The sequence below is a fragment of the Chrysoperla carnea genome, chromosome 2 (assembly GCF_905475395.1).
Source record: "Chrysoperla carnea chromosome 2, inChrCarn1.1, whole genome shotgun sequence".
Taxonomy (NCBI): Eukaryota; Metazoa; Arthropoda; class Insecta; order Neuroptera; family Chrysopidae; genus Chrysoperla; species Chrysoperla carnea.
The window spans coordinates 22,581,370-22,597,831 of record NC_058338.1 but is presented as its reverse complement, the minus strand read 5'-3'; the positions used below and the strand labels follow the sequence as shown (position 1 = coordinate 22,597,831).

Below are 16,462 nucleotides of genomic sequence, written 5' to 3'. Positions count from 1 at the left end.
AGGTTTGTTGCCGCAGTCATTGTGGTTATTTTCTCCACATTAAACAAATGCAGATGTATTTTGTCTGAAATGACATAGCATTTTCTGCTACACTGGCTGTTGACTGACCATAATGACCTTATGACCCAAAAAGAAGAGACTTATCTTCTCTCTCTCATTGTAACTTCTTTAGGTCCAATCATTAAACTAACCTGATTTTTATACTTTTTGGATCAAAATTACTCCATCCACTGAATTTCGTCAAATCCAAAAAAAATTTTTTTTTGCGATTTTCTCGATTTTATTAAAGGGATACCCCTTAAAAAAATTGCAAAAAATATCTCAGAAACTCTGCATCCAATCATTAAATTAACCTGATTTTTATACCTTTTGGATCAAAATTACCCCATCCATCGAGTTTTAATTCAAAGCTTTTCCTTATAAAATAGGCTTTCGATGATGGCTTAATAGTCACTACAGCTTTACACATTTTTTCAAGAGTAGGTGTTCGTTGCCCAGTAGACTCAAATCACAGAAATTCTTTTTTTGGTTAAATTTTTGGTTATGTAAGTGCGACTAGTTTTGCCTTTAGTTCCAGCTGCCTGAATGACCTTTTTAGTTGAAGTTTGATTTTTAGCGCACTGAATTAATTTCTCGAGTTCTCGACGCGTTGAGATTATTTTCCCGTCTCAACTAAAGATAAGTTTCTCGGGAATACTCGAGACGAGAATTCGCGAGCAAAAACCCTACTAAGAATTCAGAATTGAGAGGAGAAATTCGCTTGACTTTCAAAATGTCTTCAAAAACACAAACAAAAATTTAAAATAAAAAAATGCATGATTACCTTCTATAAGTTGATCGACCATAGCATAAATATGACTAGTGGCCTCATCAGTCATCACCCATCCACCAGTTGTAATCTCAATACGACCTTCATCAATCAATTTCTTAAAAGCTTTTCGTTTTGTTGGATGTGCTTGATCCCACCACATACTTAAAAATGATATTTCTGACCATATGAATGTCATGTTTGGATGTTGATTTAATTTTTTTATCATATTATTTAAAATGTCTTTTGATTCATAATAAAAATATTGTTCGTATGTTCGTAACCATCCTGGATCGTTATGTGAATGTGGAACGATTATTACCTGAAATAAAAAACAAATTATTTTTAATGTACTATAGATAAAGTAAAAAACCATTTCAATTTAACCTGGAACACTCATTAATTGTAGAGTATTCAGTAGTAAATCATTTTGAGTATTGTGGTATTTATCTGCTATTTAAATATCACCAAAAACTGTCTCGCAAGAAATTAAATACAATAAATTATATTCTACAAAATCAAAGTATTGTCTGTTTCATCAAAGTTCGTAGAATTGAATGGTTTGGGAACGCATGGACGACTCTTGAATGCCTAAAAGAGTACTAAAATGAGATGGATGGACAGTCATGATGGTGTTCCAAGACTAAAAACAGAATTCTATCAATTGTTGAGAAGGTCAAGGCCTACCCAGGGTTGTAATGCCGTTTAGTCTCTTAATATGGTTTGCCCAAAACAATGAGTTAATATGGTTTGTTTTAGCATGGATTGATGGGGATTATGGACTTTTCTTGGAAGATAAAAAGGTAGTCCTATAACACTGTAATAACACTATTTCTTTGTACTTTTCAACTTACACTGAGTGTCAGTATTGTAAAATTTTCTGTTCTTTTAATAATATATAATTTTCTGTGTAGAACTGCACAAAATTCTGGAAACATGCGCGATTGCAAAATTTTTCAAACGGACGAAAGATTTACCTACAAAAGAAGTTATCAGAGTACTCAAATAGGGTGTTTGATGGTACTTTTCTTGTATCTGTATGACAATTTCTTTTAACTCTACTTCTACGGTCTTTTCAAAGTTTGTGCAATTATCAGTTAACTTCTGAAAATTTAATTTACTTTTATAACTTCAACAACGGTTTCTACTTTAACTCGAGATACGAGTATTCATTGGAGTGTATTTTATTTTAACTAAGAAATTATTTAAAATTAAGCAGAAAATTAACCTAGATTTAATTTTATAAAGATATAATTTTCCTACAATACAAATCCCCTATTGAAGAATTATATACATAGGTACTATATACAGTGTGTCGCATTTAAGATGAAGACACCCCCACACTTTCATCATTTAAAGGAATATCGATTTGAAAATTTGCTGTCGTACAGGGTGATGGGTCACATTTTTTAAGATATTTTACCGAAACTTATACCTTAAACTCAGCCTACTACAAATGGACACCTAGGGCCAATTTTTAAATATTTCCCTAGCGCCAGCGACGGTTAGAGAAATTTGGGTCATTTTGTGATCAAAATTAACCTAGCTCCAATAGGTTTCAAGAATGTGGAGTCCTGGTCCCGGAATTAAGCACATAAGTGATAGCTGTCGAAAAATCACAGCTGAAAAGAATGACCCAAAATTAGCGGATTTCAAAAAAAATTCCAGAGGGATCGGATCAAATTTGCCTGTGTTATCAAAAAAATCGAATTTTTTAACTTTATGACGTCATCAGAATCCAAAAATTTTAATTTTGCCCTATCACATCCAAATTTTATCCAATTTTGATAAACCAAGCGTGTAATCCTACTAAATTTGGGTCATACTTTTCAAATTTGTGATCAAAATTAACCTAGCTGTAATTGGTTTCAAGAATGTGGAGTCCTGGTCCCCGAATTAAGCAGATAAGTGATAGCTAGCGTAAAATTGACATCACAGCTGAAAAGAATGACCCAAAATTAGTGGGTTTCAAAAAAAATTCCAGAGGGATTGGATCAAATTTCCCTGTGTTATCAAAAAAATCGAATTTTTTAACTTTATGATGTCATCAGAATCAAAAAATTTAAATTTGCTCTATCACATCCAAATTTTATCCAATTTTGATAAACCAAGCATGTAATCCTACTAAATTTGGGTCATACTTTTCAAATTTGTGATCAAAATTAACCTAGCTGTAATTGGTTTCAAGAATGTGGAGTCCTGGTCCCCGAATTAAGCAGATAAGTGATAGCTAGCGTAAAATTGACATCACAGCTGAAAAGAATGACCCAAAATTAGCGGATTTCAAAAAAAATTCCAGAGGGATCGGATCAAATTTGCCTGTGTTATCAAAAAAATCGAATTTTTTAACTTTATGACGTCATCAGAATCCAAAAATTTTAATTTTGCTCTATCACATCCAAATTTTATCCAATTTTGATAAACCAAGCGTGTAATCCTACTAAATTTGGGTCATACTTTTCAAATTTGTGATCAAAATTAACCTAGCTGTAATTGGTTTCAAGAATGTGGAGTCCTGGTCCCCGAATTAAGCAGATAAGTGATAGCTAGCGTAAAATTGACATCACAGCTGAAAAGAATGACCCAAAATTAGTGGGTTTCAAAAAAAATTCCAGAGAGATCGGATCAAATTTCCCTGTGTTATCAAAAAAATCGAATTTTTTAACTTTATGACGTCATCAGAATCCAAAAATTTTAATTTTGCTCTATCACATCCAAATTTTATCCAATTTTGATAAACCAAGCGTGTAATCCTACTAAATTTGGGTCATACTTTTCAAATTTGTGATCAAAATTAACCTAGCTGTAATTGGTTTCAAGAATGTGGAGTCCTGGTCCCCGAATTAAGCAGATAAGTGATAGCTAGCGTAAAATTGACATCACAGCTGAAAAGAATGACCCAAAATTAGTGGGTTTCAAAAAAAATTCCAGAGGGATCGGATCAAATTTCCCTGTGTTATCAAAAAAATCGAATTTTTTAACTTTTTGGCGTATTTCAAGAATTCAAGAAATTTAATTTTTTTTCACCAAATTATGATAATTATAATATTGTAAATTAGAGAGCGCCTTTTATATGATTCTCTACTACTAATTTTTAAAATTGAATCTAATCCGATAAGATAATAAAATATTAAAAAAAAAATTTTTTTCTAATAAATAATGGCCAAATTATATACTTTCGTAAGAAGATTTGCTACAAAGGTAAAATTTAAAATTTTCACAATCAACATGTATAAGATATTAGTATTCAGTTTTACTATTTTACATCCAGATTCAGTCATGGAGCAATAAAGTGAATAAGGAACAACAGATAGAGAAATAATAAAGCCAACAAGCAAAGTATGTATTCTATTGTCTATAATATAGTGATACATAAATACACGGTAAGTATACCAGACTATAACATATAGACAGCATTTATATGAGGTACACTTCGGTCAAAAAGCTTCAAGTGTGGTTAACCCGTGGATACTTAACTCAAAAATAGTATTGTTCGATGTTGACTTAAACACTGAACTTAGAAACACTGGAGGACCATCTGGCAATTTATTGAATAAAGAAAGCAATTTCGATGTGCTTTAATTGTGTGTCTCGCGAACTTTATTCTGTATCTCTTTATCCAAGCCCGCATTGCCCATAGAGGAGGAAGTAAGACGAGTATACGACTCTTCTACCTACCTCAGTTTCTCTAATAGTAATGAGATAGGTAGAAAAAAATGTTGTCTCTTTGTCTTACTCGTATTTTAGGTTGTCACTGGTTAGGTTGTCACTGTCTTACTCGTATGTGAAGTTAGCAGTCCGAGGGACTTCTGTAAGCCACGTTTGCCCACGCCTGCTCTAAAGTTTCAAAATAAAGTAAACAAAGACAATTGTAGCCTTTAGTAGGTTGTATTTACACAAAAAGCCCTTGGATAAGCACTGGCATTCGGGTTCACATTATATTTTTCAAAAGGTAGTGTATCAAATAGAAATACATACATAATAAGTATTGTGTATTATTATTGTATGCCTTCTTTGTAATACAAGTATTATAATGTACATTCATTCGTGTGCGTTTTTCCTCCCGCCTCCCAGTAATCTACGCTTTGTTCTCTTTCCATCATTTCCAACACGTTTGGTTTTTGTTTTTTTGTTGTATTATTGTGGTTTCATTCTATATTCTCGTTGCTTATATTTATATATACCTACTATTAGAGTAGGAGGTCACTGCATCAATGTTCGTCCTTTGAAATTCAGTTTTTCCAAAAAGTTAGGCCAGTTGTAAATTGGATTGATTTTTCAAGGCTGTCTTCAAAAATTATGATTAAAGATTAAGAAATTTCTAAGTCAAGGGATTTGAAAAAAATACAATCGCACCGTTACTCAAACCCAGACCTTTTGGATTCATGCCAAGCGCCTCATCCAATTTGGCTATACGAGCTCTAAACACAGAGTGTAATTTTCTCATCTTATTTATTTTTAGTTACAGTACAGAAGGGGTATGACTTCGTAACTAACACACTCACGAAACTTGAGAGGCTTCATTTCAGTGTAACCTACAACATTCTTATTTACGAAATCTTTGGAAATTTTGGCGTTAGCATAATAAAACGTATAGTCGTTAAACTGACGTAGGTCTGAGAAAACTGCTCATGAATTATGTGGGCCAGTAAGTACATTTAATTTTACTTATATTTATTAAACAATTGTGTAAAAAATTATCGGGTTGTTCATAAATTGTCATACCCCCGTTTTTCCGACATGTTGGGGGTTTAGGTCACACCCAATGGCCCAATATTTTTGTAGGCCACTATTATTCTCTTTTATTTTATAAATACAAAAATAAATGTACATACTGGCCTACATATTTCATGAGTAGTTTTCTCAGACCAACGCCTTAAACATGTCAGTTTAACAACTATATGTTTTATTATGCTAACGCCCCAATTTCCAAAGTTTTCGTAAATCAAATGTTATAGGTTACACTGAAATGAAGCCACTCACGAAACTTCGTGTGTGTTAGTCACGAAGTTATACCCACCTCTCTACTGTAGACTATTATGTTTTGTTCACTAATTTGTAAACAACTTTAAACGTCTAAGCCTTTCGCAAGCCTGGCGTAAACTATAAATACAAATAATTAAGAAACAACTACCCGTTTAACTCCATTTAAGCAATTTAACCTCCTGTTCTATATGTGCATAAAAGCATTATTTACTTTACAACTGTTTCTGTTGTCTTGCCGTAGATGAAATTTAATTTTGCTAAATTATTATGTAGATGGATGGTATTATATGCACACATGGTAAAGTCATTTGTAACATTTCATTTATATGCAAAATACTGATCGGATTTTCTAAAATCAAAAAACCCTTGATATAGTAATAGACATCATTTCTATTTTAATTTTGCTAAATAATCATTATCACTTGCTAAAATAATCATTAGCATTTAAGTTTGGACTAAGCATTGCCAGGAATGTTATGGAGTTATAATTCAACGCTAATTGGAGACAGCTTTCCAAGCTGGACCCATTTCTCAATAATTTTTGCCCAAACTTGAACCAATGTTGACCCAGTTCTTATTTTCTATATCTATATTGTTAAATGATTTATGGTATTCAGTTTTTTGTATTAGTTACGACAATGAAGCTGCATAATCCTTATATATTATAAATGTGAAAGTAATGATGTTTGTTTGTTACGCTTTCACGCTCAAACTAGCCAATGGTTTTTAATGAAACTGTACACCAATATTGCTCATACATCAGAATAGCACATGAGCTATAAATTATATAGATATAGATATTTAAAAAAAAAGATAAAAAAAATTAAATTTAATCTGACATTTACTATTTTAAATTTTTACAGAAATCTTTAATTTATGGTTCAAAATAATGATGACAGATGGAGCAGAAAGATCATCATTTTGAACCATAAATTTCTGTAAAAATTTACAACAGTGAATGTTAAACAAATCATGGCCACCTTTTCTGATATACTCAATCAATGACTCTTTTACAATTTAAAAAATAGAACTGTGTATATCTTCTAGCTGCGTAAAACAATCCCTTTAAGTGTTATGGAAGGAGGTCAAGAGAGATGGAAGAAGTTTTTACTTTTAAGCCCAGTGAAGCGGGCGGGTATCTAGCTAGTAATAGTAAAAATAAAATTAAATAAAATACGTTTAAGGTATTATAATAAAACAGATACTACATTGTTATAAGTTATATAATAAAAATTATGAAGCTTTTCCCTGGAATATCTATGAAGAATAAATTGTGAATATTCATCGATAAATTTACAATATTATTATAATATTTTATCGATATGAAGGTTATAATAAAAAATAAATTATGTGAACATATTACTGTGCTACTTATTGGGAATAGGTGTATAAAAATCAATATAATAAAATATACCTATTAGTGTGCAAAATTTTCTTATAGTAATATTAAATATACTCCCAGGCAAAGAAACTGGGCTACGGCAAAGTGATGAGTAAAAGCAAAATCAAAATCAAGGCAATGAAATCGCGGTCCCACACATTTAGATTTGGTCTTCATCTTAAAAACAATTTTGGTATAAAAATAAATCATGTAAGTGATGATCAACAAGGGCGTATATATATATATATATATATATATATATATATATATATATATATTAAAATAAAAAAAATCAAATTCGAGGAAGTTGTGAAGCCAAAAATGGTGCGAGATCCCACAGATTTACAAGATTAATATTTTCGAGCAAAAATTATGAGTTGGACACTCAAGTATTGACATTTGGTTAATTTTTTCTTTTCTCTTTAGAGTTCGTACGGAAAACGAACGTTGAAAATTACCGTGCAAGTTTTGCAAGAGCATAAGAGTTGGGATATATTAATTGCTCTAGTTGTTGTGACATGATCATGGCTATAAAGTAAATAAATACACCTCTCTTGAAAATTGTTAATGTTATTTGTATATAAGTGTTTGAAAATTCATTCAGGGCTTAAACATGTCACACGTTTGTTTTTAATAGCAATAAATAAAATAATACATAGTACTATTCAAATACAGTCTCAAAATCAATCGAAAAGTAGATTCGTTTCTTTGCCCTGTTTTTATTTTGACTCACATACTTTTCGAATGAATAAAATCGAAAAGTTAATTGAACAAAATTGAATATGCATAACTTTCATATCTTTATTTTCGTACACTTATTATATTTACAAATGTGTTAAAAATTGTGTACTCAAATATTAAAAATTATGCTGAAAGAAAATATATGAAATATGTAATAATAGTTATTTACGTTGCGAAGTGAGATTAGAGATTAAAGTACGCATGTCAAATTTACACAACGAGTGCGTATATATCGCACAAAACTTTATCTAATTATTATGTAAAATTTGTCACGACTTATTTGTTAAAATGTACTATGAGCTTAGATTTTAACAGTTATTTGGCTATAATTTGCATGATTGGTAGAATAAGATGTAACTCTTTTAAGCTAATTTGATTGGTAAAATGGTAATAAAATATTTTTGGCACGAAAAATAAGTGAGAAAAGTAGTTCTTATCTCACGAGCGTAGATAACAATTATAATTGTTAGAAGAAATGTTTAAAGAGTTATTGTTATTCATTTTATAATACATTTGATTTTTTGAAGTAGTTCCATGAATTTAGTTAGTTTTTACAAATACTCCATTTTTTCATAAAAGTTGTTTTTATTTTATTTCGAAAATATATACTTTTTACGATAAACACGTAAGGTTTAAATCAGGCATGGACAAACGTGGCTTAGAGAAGTTCTTCATACTTCTGTATCTAAAATACGAGTAAGACAGTGACAACCTAACCAGTGACAACCAATAATACGAGCAAGACAGAGAGACAACATTATTTTTCTACCTATCTCATTACTATAAGAGAAACTGATATAGGTAGAAGAGTCGTATACCCGTTTCGCTTCCATCTCTATGAGCAATGCGGACTTGGATAAAGAGACACACAATAAAGTTATAACAATGGTGACTTCGACTCAAAATAACTCGCTCATGTCTGGTTTAAATACAATTTACCTAATTTTTTTGAATTTTGATAATTTTTTGTAAGTAAAGAGAGTTGTTGAACTTGTAAAATGTGAACTTTTCAAATACAAAGTTCTGTATAAAATTTAAAAAATATGTACATATTGTACATTAAACAAATTGATGATACATAAAACTGAAAACATCAAAAAGTTTTATAATGCAATAAAACTTAAAAATTTATGGCTCTTTTTTATTCCTTGTAACAGTAAAATACTTTGTCCATGGAGGAAGAGGATTTAATAATGGAAATAATACTCCATATTTATCACTTTTGCAGAAAATTTTATCGTTTATCATCGTATGCTTATACCCGGTTTATCGTAAAAAATGGCCAACTAGATGATAGCCTTATAGGTGTAGGAAGTGATTGGTTATATTTAAACAAAAATTTTGTAATGAGGACCATGTCGTATGAGCATGAGAACTGTTGCAGAAAGAGCAGAACTCTCTTTAAATGTAGCAAATTGTTAAAGATATAGCAAAGCTTTAAATGGAAAAAACAGGTCCGTAACTAAGGCGTGGCAAAAAAGGCCCGCCACCGGCGCATAAGAAATAAAAGCGCAAAACAAAACGTATGTTTTATACGCAAAACAAAAAGTTAGTAAAGAATCATGTTAAAGGCGCTCATTAATTTACATAAAGTCATAAAGTTAAAAAATTCGATTTTTTCGATAACATAGGCAAATTTGATCCGATCTTATTGGAATTTTTTTTGAAACCTACTAAGTTTGGGTCATTCTTTTCAACTGTGATGTCAATTTTTCACTAGCTATCACTTATGTGCTTAATTCCGGGACCAGGACTCCTCATACTTGAAACTTAGAAGAGCTAGGTTAATTTTGATCATAAATTTGAAAAGTATGACCCAAATTTAGTAGGATTACATACTTGGTTTATCAAAATTGGATAAAATTTGTATGTGATAGAGAAAAATTAAATTTTTTGGATTCCGATGACGTCATAAAGTTAAAAAATTCGATTTTTTTGATAACACTGGCAAATTTGATCGTTTCTTATTTGAATTTTTTTTGAAACCCACTAATTTGGAGTCATTCTTTTCAGCTGTGATATCAGTTTTTCGCTTGATATCACTTATGTGCTTAATTTCGGCATCAGGACTCCACATTTTTGAAATCTATTAGAGCTAGGTTAATTTTGATCACAAATTTGAAAAGTATGGCCCAAATTTAGTAGGATTACATACTTGGTTTATCAAAATTGCCAATATGCTACTTTTTGATACCTTTTTTATGAACGGCGAATATATTAATAATTAATAATTACAATTTTAATCCAATTTTGTTTGTAATACTGTATTATTTACTTTATTTATTATCAACAAAATTTCGATTTTGGAGGTAAATCAGTTCCTTATGCAAAATAACGCAGTATCATTTAGGAGAGTAATGAGTTCCTTGTTTTGAACATTTCTATAAATAACGAAAATATGAGGATGTCTTCATCTTAAATGTGACACACTGTATATGTGTTATTTCGAGAATCGCTGATATAATTATCAAATGAACACCATTTTCGTGCTTTTTGAATTTAAATTATCTCATACAGACTGTCCGATATTAGAAAATTCGATCCCGTCTTTACCATTGCAAGGTTTACTTTCTACATAAAATCTGGGTGTACGTTGTTTATCGATTGTGATGATAATAGCAAAAACATTTATGATATTTGATTCCATTATTTATTTCCTACCTTCGAAATTCAGTGAATGTTAAAATGTTTTTTATCACGTTTTTGTTACCTCGATGTCTAATTTGTTAACCTGAAAGTACATAAAATCAGGAGAAAAAAATTGCTAACTTGACCATAAAGACGTCTCCTTACACAAAAAAAACTAGATCTTATTGAATTGAATAAGTACACCCTGTTTTCGTCTTTTTTATTTTACATTCTGTAGATTTCTACCTTCGCCGTGCAGAAAAATAGTATACACACCATTGGAGCAAATAAAGAATGTCTCAAATCCCATTTTTGTCACCCTCGGCTTCACGTGGTGCACCAATCCCCATGACATCTGAGAAATTCTTTACTTTACTTTTTGTATTTATTTTCCACTATTAATATGTTTGGTTAGCAAAATTTTGAAAATTTGGTTTTTCCAAAATGATTGCAGCGTGTCTTATTAATGTACTATACTGATAGTCAAGTCTGTTACAGGAAAGATAAAGAAAAACGGTTTTAACATCTCTAAGTAAAAATTTTGGTTTGTAAAATCTTTCTAACATCCTTAGGAATATTAAGCCATTTAAAATTTTTTTTTGGACCCCATCTCCTGTTTTATTACCCTTAAATTACCACCAAAATTTTTTACTTACAGATGTTAAAACCATTTGTCCCCATTAGAGTCTCAAACCTCCCCTAATAGTCTCGATTATGTTAATATGCCGGTTTTCTAAACAAACATTTTGGAGATCACTGCAATTATGAAAGGTCATTTGCAAATTAAATTTGATTCAGAAAACAATAATTTCTAATAGTGTAGGGTCAATATATATTATTATTATTATTGAGTCAGTTAGTTAGCCAACATCTGCGTGATATGAAACCATAAATAACATATTTGGTTATACTATATTTGCTACGTAGCATTCTAATATTACTAACAAACACACACAGAATGATTTATGTTATTCGATTAAGTCCACTGATTCGATGTTAATTAAAAGGAAAATTAAGCTTGAGTCGTAAAAAATCAGAAACTGTTTTTGAAATAAGCAAAAAATTCGAAAAGATATATTATTTCACATTGCAAACCATTCATACTTCTTCAAATTACAAACTGGGGGTCCTTTACCAAAAACGTAATAAGTTTTGTTGTAAATAAATTTACCGAAAGTCAACTAAATTCTCTGAAATTAAATTGAACAAGCAAGATTCACAGATATGTTTTAATTCGCTTCACATACGTTAGTCGTTGTGTGCATAGTCATGGTAGGGACAATAAAATCGATGCCAGCGGTTCCAGTGAAGAATTTTGGCTATAAAGGAGGCTGTTATGACTAATTTGCAATTCTTTACATGTTAATGTTATAAAAAATGTCAAATTAAAATTATTGAAAAACACTAATTAATTAAACTTAATGCATTAAAAATTGTGAAAATATGAAATCAAATTGCACAAATATTATTTTTCAAATGTAAATTATCATAATTATTTATTTAAATTTGTTAGACAATAATATTAAATTTTCAATGTAAGTCATAAATGCAATCGATACAATTATATATGCATCCATACAATTCTATAATTAAAATAGTGTATGAATAGAATAAAAATAAATTTGATGTTGGTTATTCTAGACGTGAATAGCTCAAACCTTGATTAGTGATAAACCTCTTTATCAAATTATCAAGAGCTGACTGTATAATATCTTTGAGTCAACTAATTTATAGTTTGCTGAATGTTCTCTTTGGAAATATATTCAATGTTTGAACTATTTCTACCTCAACTAAAATGTAATAATGTTTCCATACAATTTTAATCAGCTTATCGTAGAATCTTTCAATGGTATAGGATTATGGTCATATTGCATTGTTTATGACTAGTAATTTGCTTTATTAGAGTTTCAATGTTTACGGCAATGTTCACATTCGAAACACGTTTTATTCCTTATAATAAGATTTGCATAAATCTGTTTCATGAAACATAGCCCTCATATATATTTGATAAACCAAACTTTCCATATACCTAGGTAATTTCGTAGCCATAAACATAGAAACCCTAATAAAAAGAAATGCATACGACCATAATCGGATTTATAATACACTTCCATTTCTCTTCGCTTCCTTCGATACAGTACATAAGTCTATATTCTAAGAAGGTATGTATACATATAAAAATGTAGAAAATATCATATCGAAGGAAACTCCCGATTGTAAAATGTGTGTATAGAAGAGAATCATAGCTATTATTATACACCAGCCGAATATTATGTTTTCCAAGAGAAAAACCAGAGTAAATTTTAGCTATAAAATCTAAAAAATATTGCAGGTTATATACAGCGTGTTCCTTTTTTAACTTGACATCTGCAAAAAATGTATTAAATAAATAAGATAAAATTCTCAATGATTTCGTGTTTAAATAAGAAACAATTATTCAAATTCTACGAATTTTCTTAAACAACATTAGATCTCGCATAAGAAATCAAGGAAAATATTTGTTTTGCTTACAAAATCATAAGAATTATCTACAAAAAAAATAGGGTTCCATTTGAAAAAATGAAGTTCAAGGGGCTACAATTACATAAGCATTTTGCGGGGAGGGGGGGTTTTAAAAAATTTATTCATGTGCTTATTTGTGGGCAAGGGTTAAACCCATTCGTACGTAAGATTTTATAAGTTAAAGTCTCTGTGCTAAAAAAAGAATTAAAATCTTTAATTTACGTCAAAATATGAGGGACTAATTAATTAATTATAGAGTAAGTAATCATTTTCTAACAACCTTTTATTATTCGGCAAAACAAGATTGTATCTTACGTAAGATGAGGGAGTGAGGGAAGGGATGGGTCAAAATAATGCTTCCGTAATTAATTAATGGCCTCTATGATCAGCGATTCTTGGAAATTCATATTATTTTCTTAACTTAAACTGAAAATCGAGATTGCAGAAAAAAATTTCGTGCAAACAATTTCGGTTTTATTGTTTTTGAAATTCAAGGCCGAAAATAGAAACCTATTAAATAATTCATGGGGTCATAAAAATTCATGGGGTCGGTGCGTGGTTTAATTTGCTTAGTTCCTAAACTATCTTTGTTCTCGGTCCTCTAAAAAAACTCAATGACTACAGTGCAAATGAAATAAAATAACTATTTTATTGAAAAGGCAAACAACAAACACTTGATATTAACAGCAACAATGTATCCTATATCTAGTTTAGTTTTTATTCAATGGACTTCGTTATTACATGAAACTGAAAAACAAAATAAATACTTAAGTAGAGTTTGTTCAAACCATAGTGGCACCGAACAAGAGAGAGTGTAGATATGAATGTACATATCATACACTCTCTCTTGGTCGGTGCCACTTTGGTTTTGAACGAACTCTATCAACTACATTTTTTAATGAACATGAACGTTGAACGAAACTCAGGTGTACAAAAGTGGTACATTATTTCAATATTTTATTTATCATTATTTTTCTTTTGATCAAAGTCATTATAATCATGCTTTTTATCCGTTGCACAATTTAATTTTCAACTAGGTATATATTGCTTTTATATCAGAATCAGTTTCACAATAGATGTTAAAAGTCGACTTTAATACAGTAATAGGATCGAAGGAAAATTCAATGAAAATTAAATAGTACTATGCAGTTTACCTTTCATCTTGAATTCAATGGGAAAAAAGGGGTGTCGGCTCTCTAAAATTTTAAGAATAAGCTCAATTTTGTTTTACGATAAAAAATGGGTAAAATTAAAAAGATTCTTGAGAACAAAATTAGCAGTTTCTGTGCAATTATTCTTCTACCACACATTTTTTGTAACAAATTTCAAAACATATTTAATGTACAAGTGCTAAGAAACTAAGGACAGAGTAAAAAGCGTATGTTGGTAAAGTATAATACAATAATTGAACACAATATACGTTTGTAATACAAATTAACGATAATAAAATAGGATTTCGTCAATATTAATTAAGAAAATTATTATAAATATAATAATTGTAGGTATGTATAAAATGTTTTGAGCCAAAGGTATTATACATTTGGGAATACATAACATATATAATGTAATATAATAAATACATTGGTTATGTAACTTTTACAGTTATATATTTATTGTAAAAGTTTGGAAACCTTAAGTTTCACAACCTCATACATTTAACATAAGAACATATATCACTATATCTACATACAGGATGGTAATATTATTCTACCAAAAAATCTATTCGCCAGTGAAGTAAGAAAAGTGCTTCGTATCCCGTCTTGGATTCATCAGTGAATATCAACTGAAAGTCGAGATATTAAAAACTTTAGAACTCCATTTGTTTTAGGACACCAGTCACACGTTTCCAGTTTCATACGTTTTAAAAGATTAAGCGTCGTCAAGTTGAGAGAAGAGTCCAAGATGAAGCTTTGTTATTTGGGTCACACGAACGGCCATTGATTTGTGTGCCGAAGATCTATTTCTGTACTTGTTCAGAACATCGATCAGTTTCTCTTTGACAGGAAAATTTGAGTTTCAAAGTTTTGATAAAATACCTGAACGATAGCACAAGGTAAGTTGATTTCAACTAGGAGGACAGTTGTGATGAAGTCGAATCACAGAACAAATTCTGATAGGAAGATTATAATATAATAGAAAGCGAAGGATGTTGATGGTTCCTTGTATCATCTAGCCGGCATGTCAAATACAGCTTTTAAGAAAGTTTGATTTTTATCCGTATCATTAAAGCGCCGACAAAAAGTCGGGGGTCATAGAGGTACCTTTTTATAATAAAGTGGTAACATTTCCAACAACTTTGTTGACATTACGGAAACGCTTCTGTATGTGCTATGCCACTCCCACTATAGAAAATAGATAGAATGGACTGGTAGTTACTCAGTTATTAAACCATGATGTAAGTATGTTCAAAGAAAATTCTGAACACTCTGTCTACATTTAATTTATTTATTAATTACAAACTTCGTTCCAAACTTGTGCTATGTTTTCTAATGTATATAACTCACAACTATTGGCATATAATAATAATAAACAGTCTTGTTTGATTTCAAGAACTATATTTTAGTTATAGTGTTTGTTGAATTTGGTGAAATGAAACAAAAAACAAGAGGCCATGACATGATAATTCTGTGAAAATTTGAGAATGAAAGTAAATTTCTCAAACAAAAATTATCATTATTATTATAGACCAGAGGTGTTCAACATTTTGGCTTAATTGAATCACTTTAAGGGATAATTTTATATTGTGGATTGTACTTGAATATTTTGGATACAAAACAGTTTTATCGTTATTAGTTTTAATTATTGACGTTTTTATCAATATTAATTAATAAATTTTAATTAAAAATATTTTGTGTTATGCTGTACGCATGTAAAGTATACCTACCTATGCTGATTAATATATTAAAATACAGCAGAAGTAATCAAACTTATAGACAGATTCTTAATTTCGAAGATATAATTGGCCGGTAGGTAATTACGCTCATTTTGTACTAGCCTAAGGCAAAACAGGCTTTAATTTTTAATTTAATTATTTATATCTATCGTTAATGTATTTAATTATAAGAAAATGTATTCTAATAAAGATGATTCAATTCGACTAAATGCGTTGATTAAATTTAAGTATGATTCAAAACTTACTTTTAATGGGAACTTCTGAATTCTCGCCTTATCAGCTGCAAGTTGCATCCATCGATCTTCAAATGTTTTATCCCAGTATTCCTTATTTTTCACCCATGCAGGCTGCAACAAAAAAAAAATCTTTTAGTTGTTTCTAAAATTAAAAACGTATTCTATATATAGGAGAAATACGGCAGAACAACTAATTTTTGGAAGCGGTATTGGAGTCTAAAGTTCATTTTCAAAACTCTCTTATAATTGAAGCAAAAAGTCATGGACTCCTGTATTCTTTTGATATT

General features: G+C 30.1%; 1 protein-coding gene across 1 annotated transcript in view; it reads right to left on the bottom strand.

The window, feature by feature from the left end:
- The window catches only part of LOC123292548 (alpha-mannosidase 2), a 44,607-nt gene that overhangs the window by 6,541 nt on the left and 21,604 nt on the right, over positions 1–16,462 (bottom strand). The window contains exons 2-3 of the mRNA XM_044873262.1: positions 16,185–16,286; positions 824–1,130 (exon numbers count right to left, since the gene is read on the bottom strand). Of these exons, the coding sequence (XP_044729197.1) occupies positions 824–1,130; positions 16,185–16,286 (409 nt within the window). The remainder of the gene's footprint in view (positions 1–823; positions 1,131–16,184; positions 16,287–16,462) is intronic.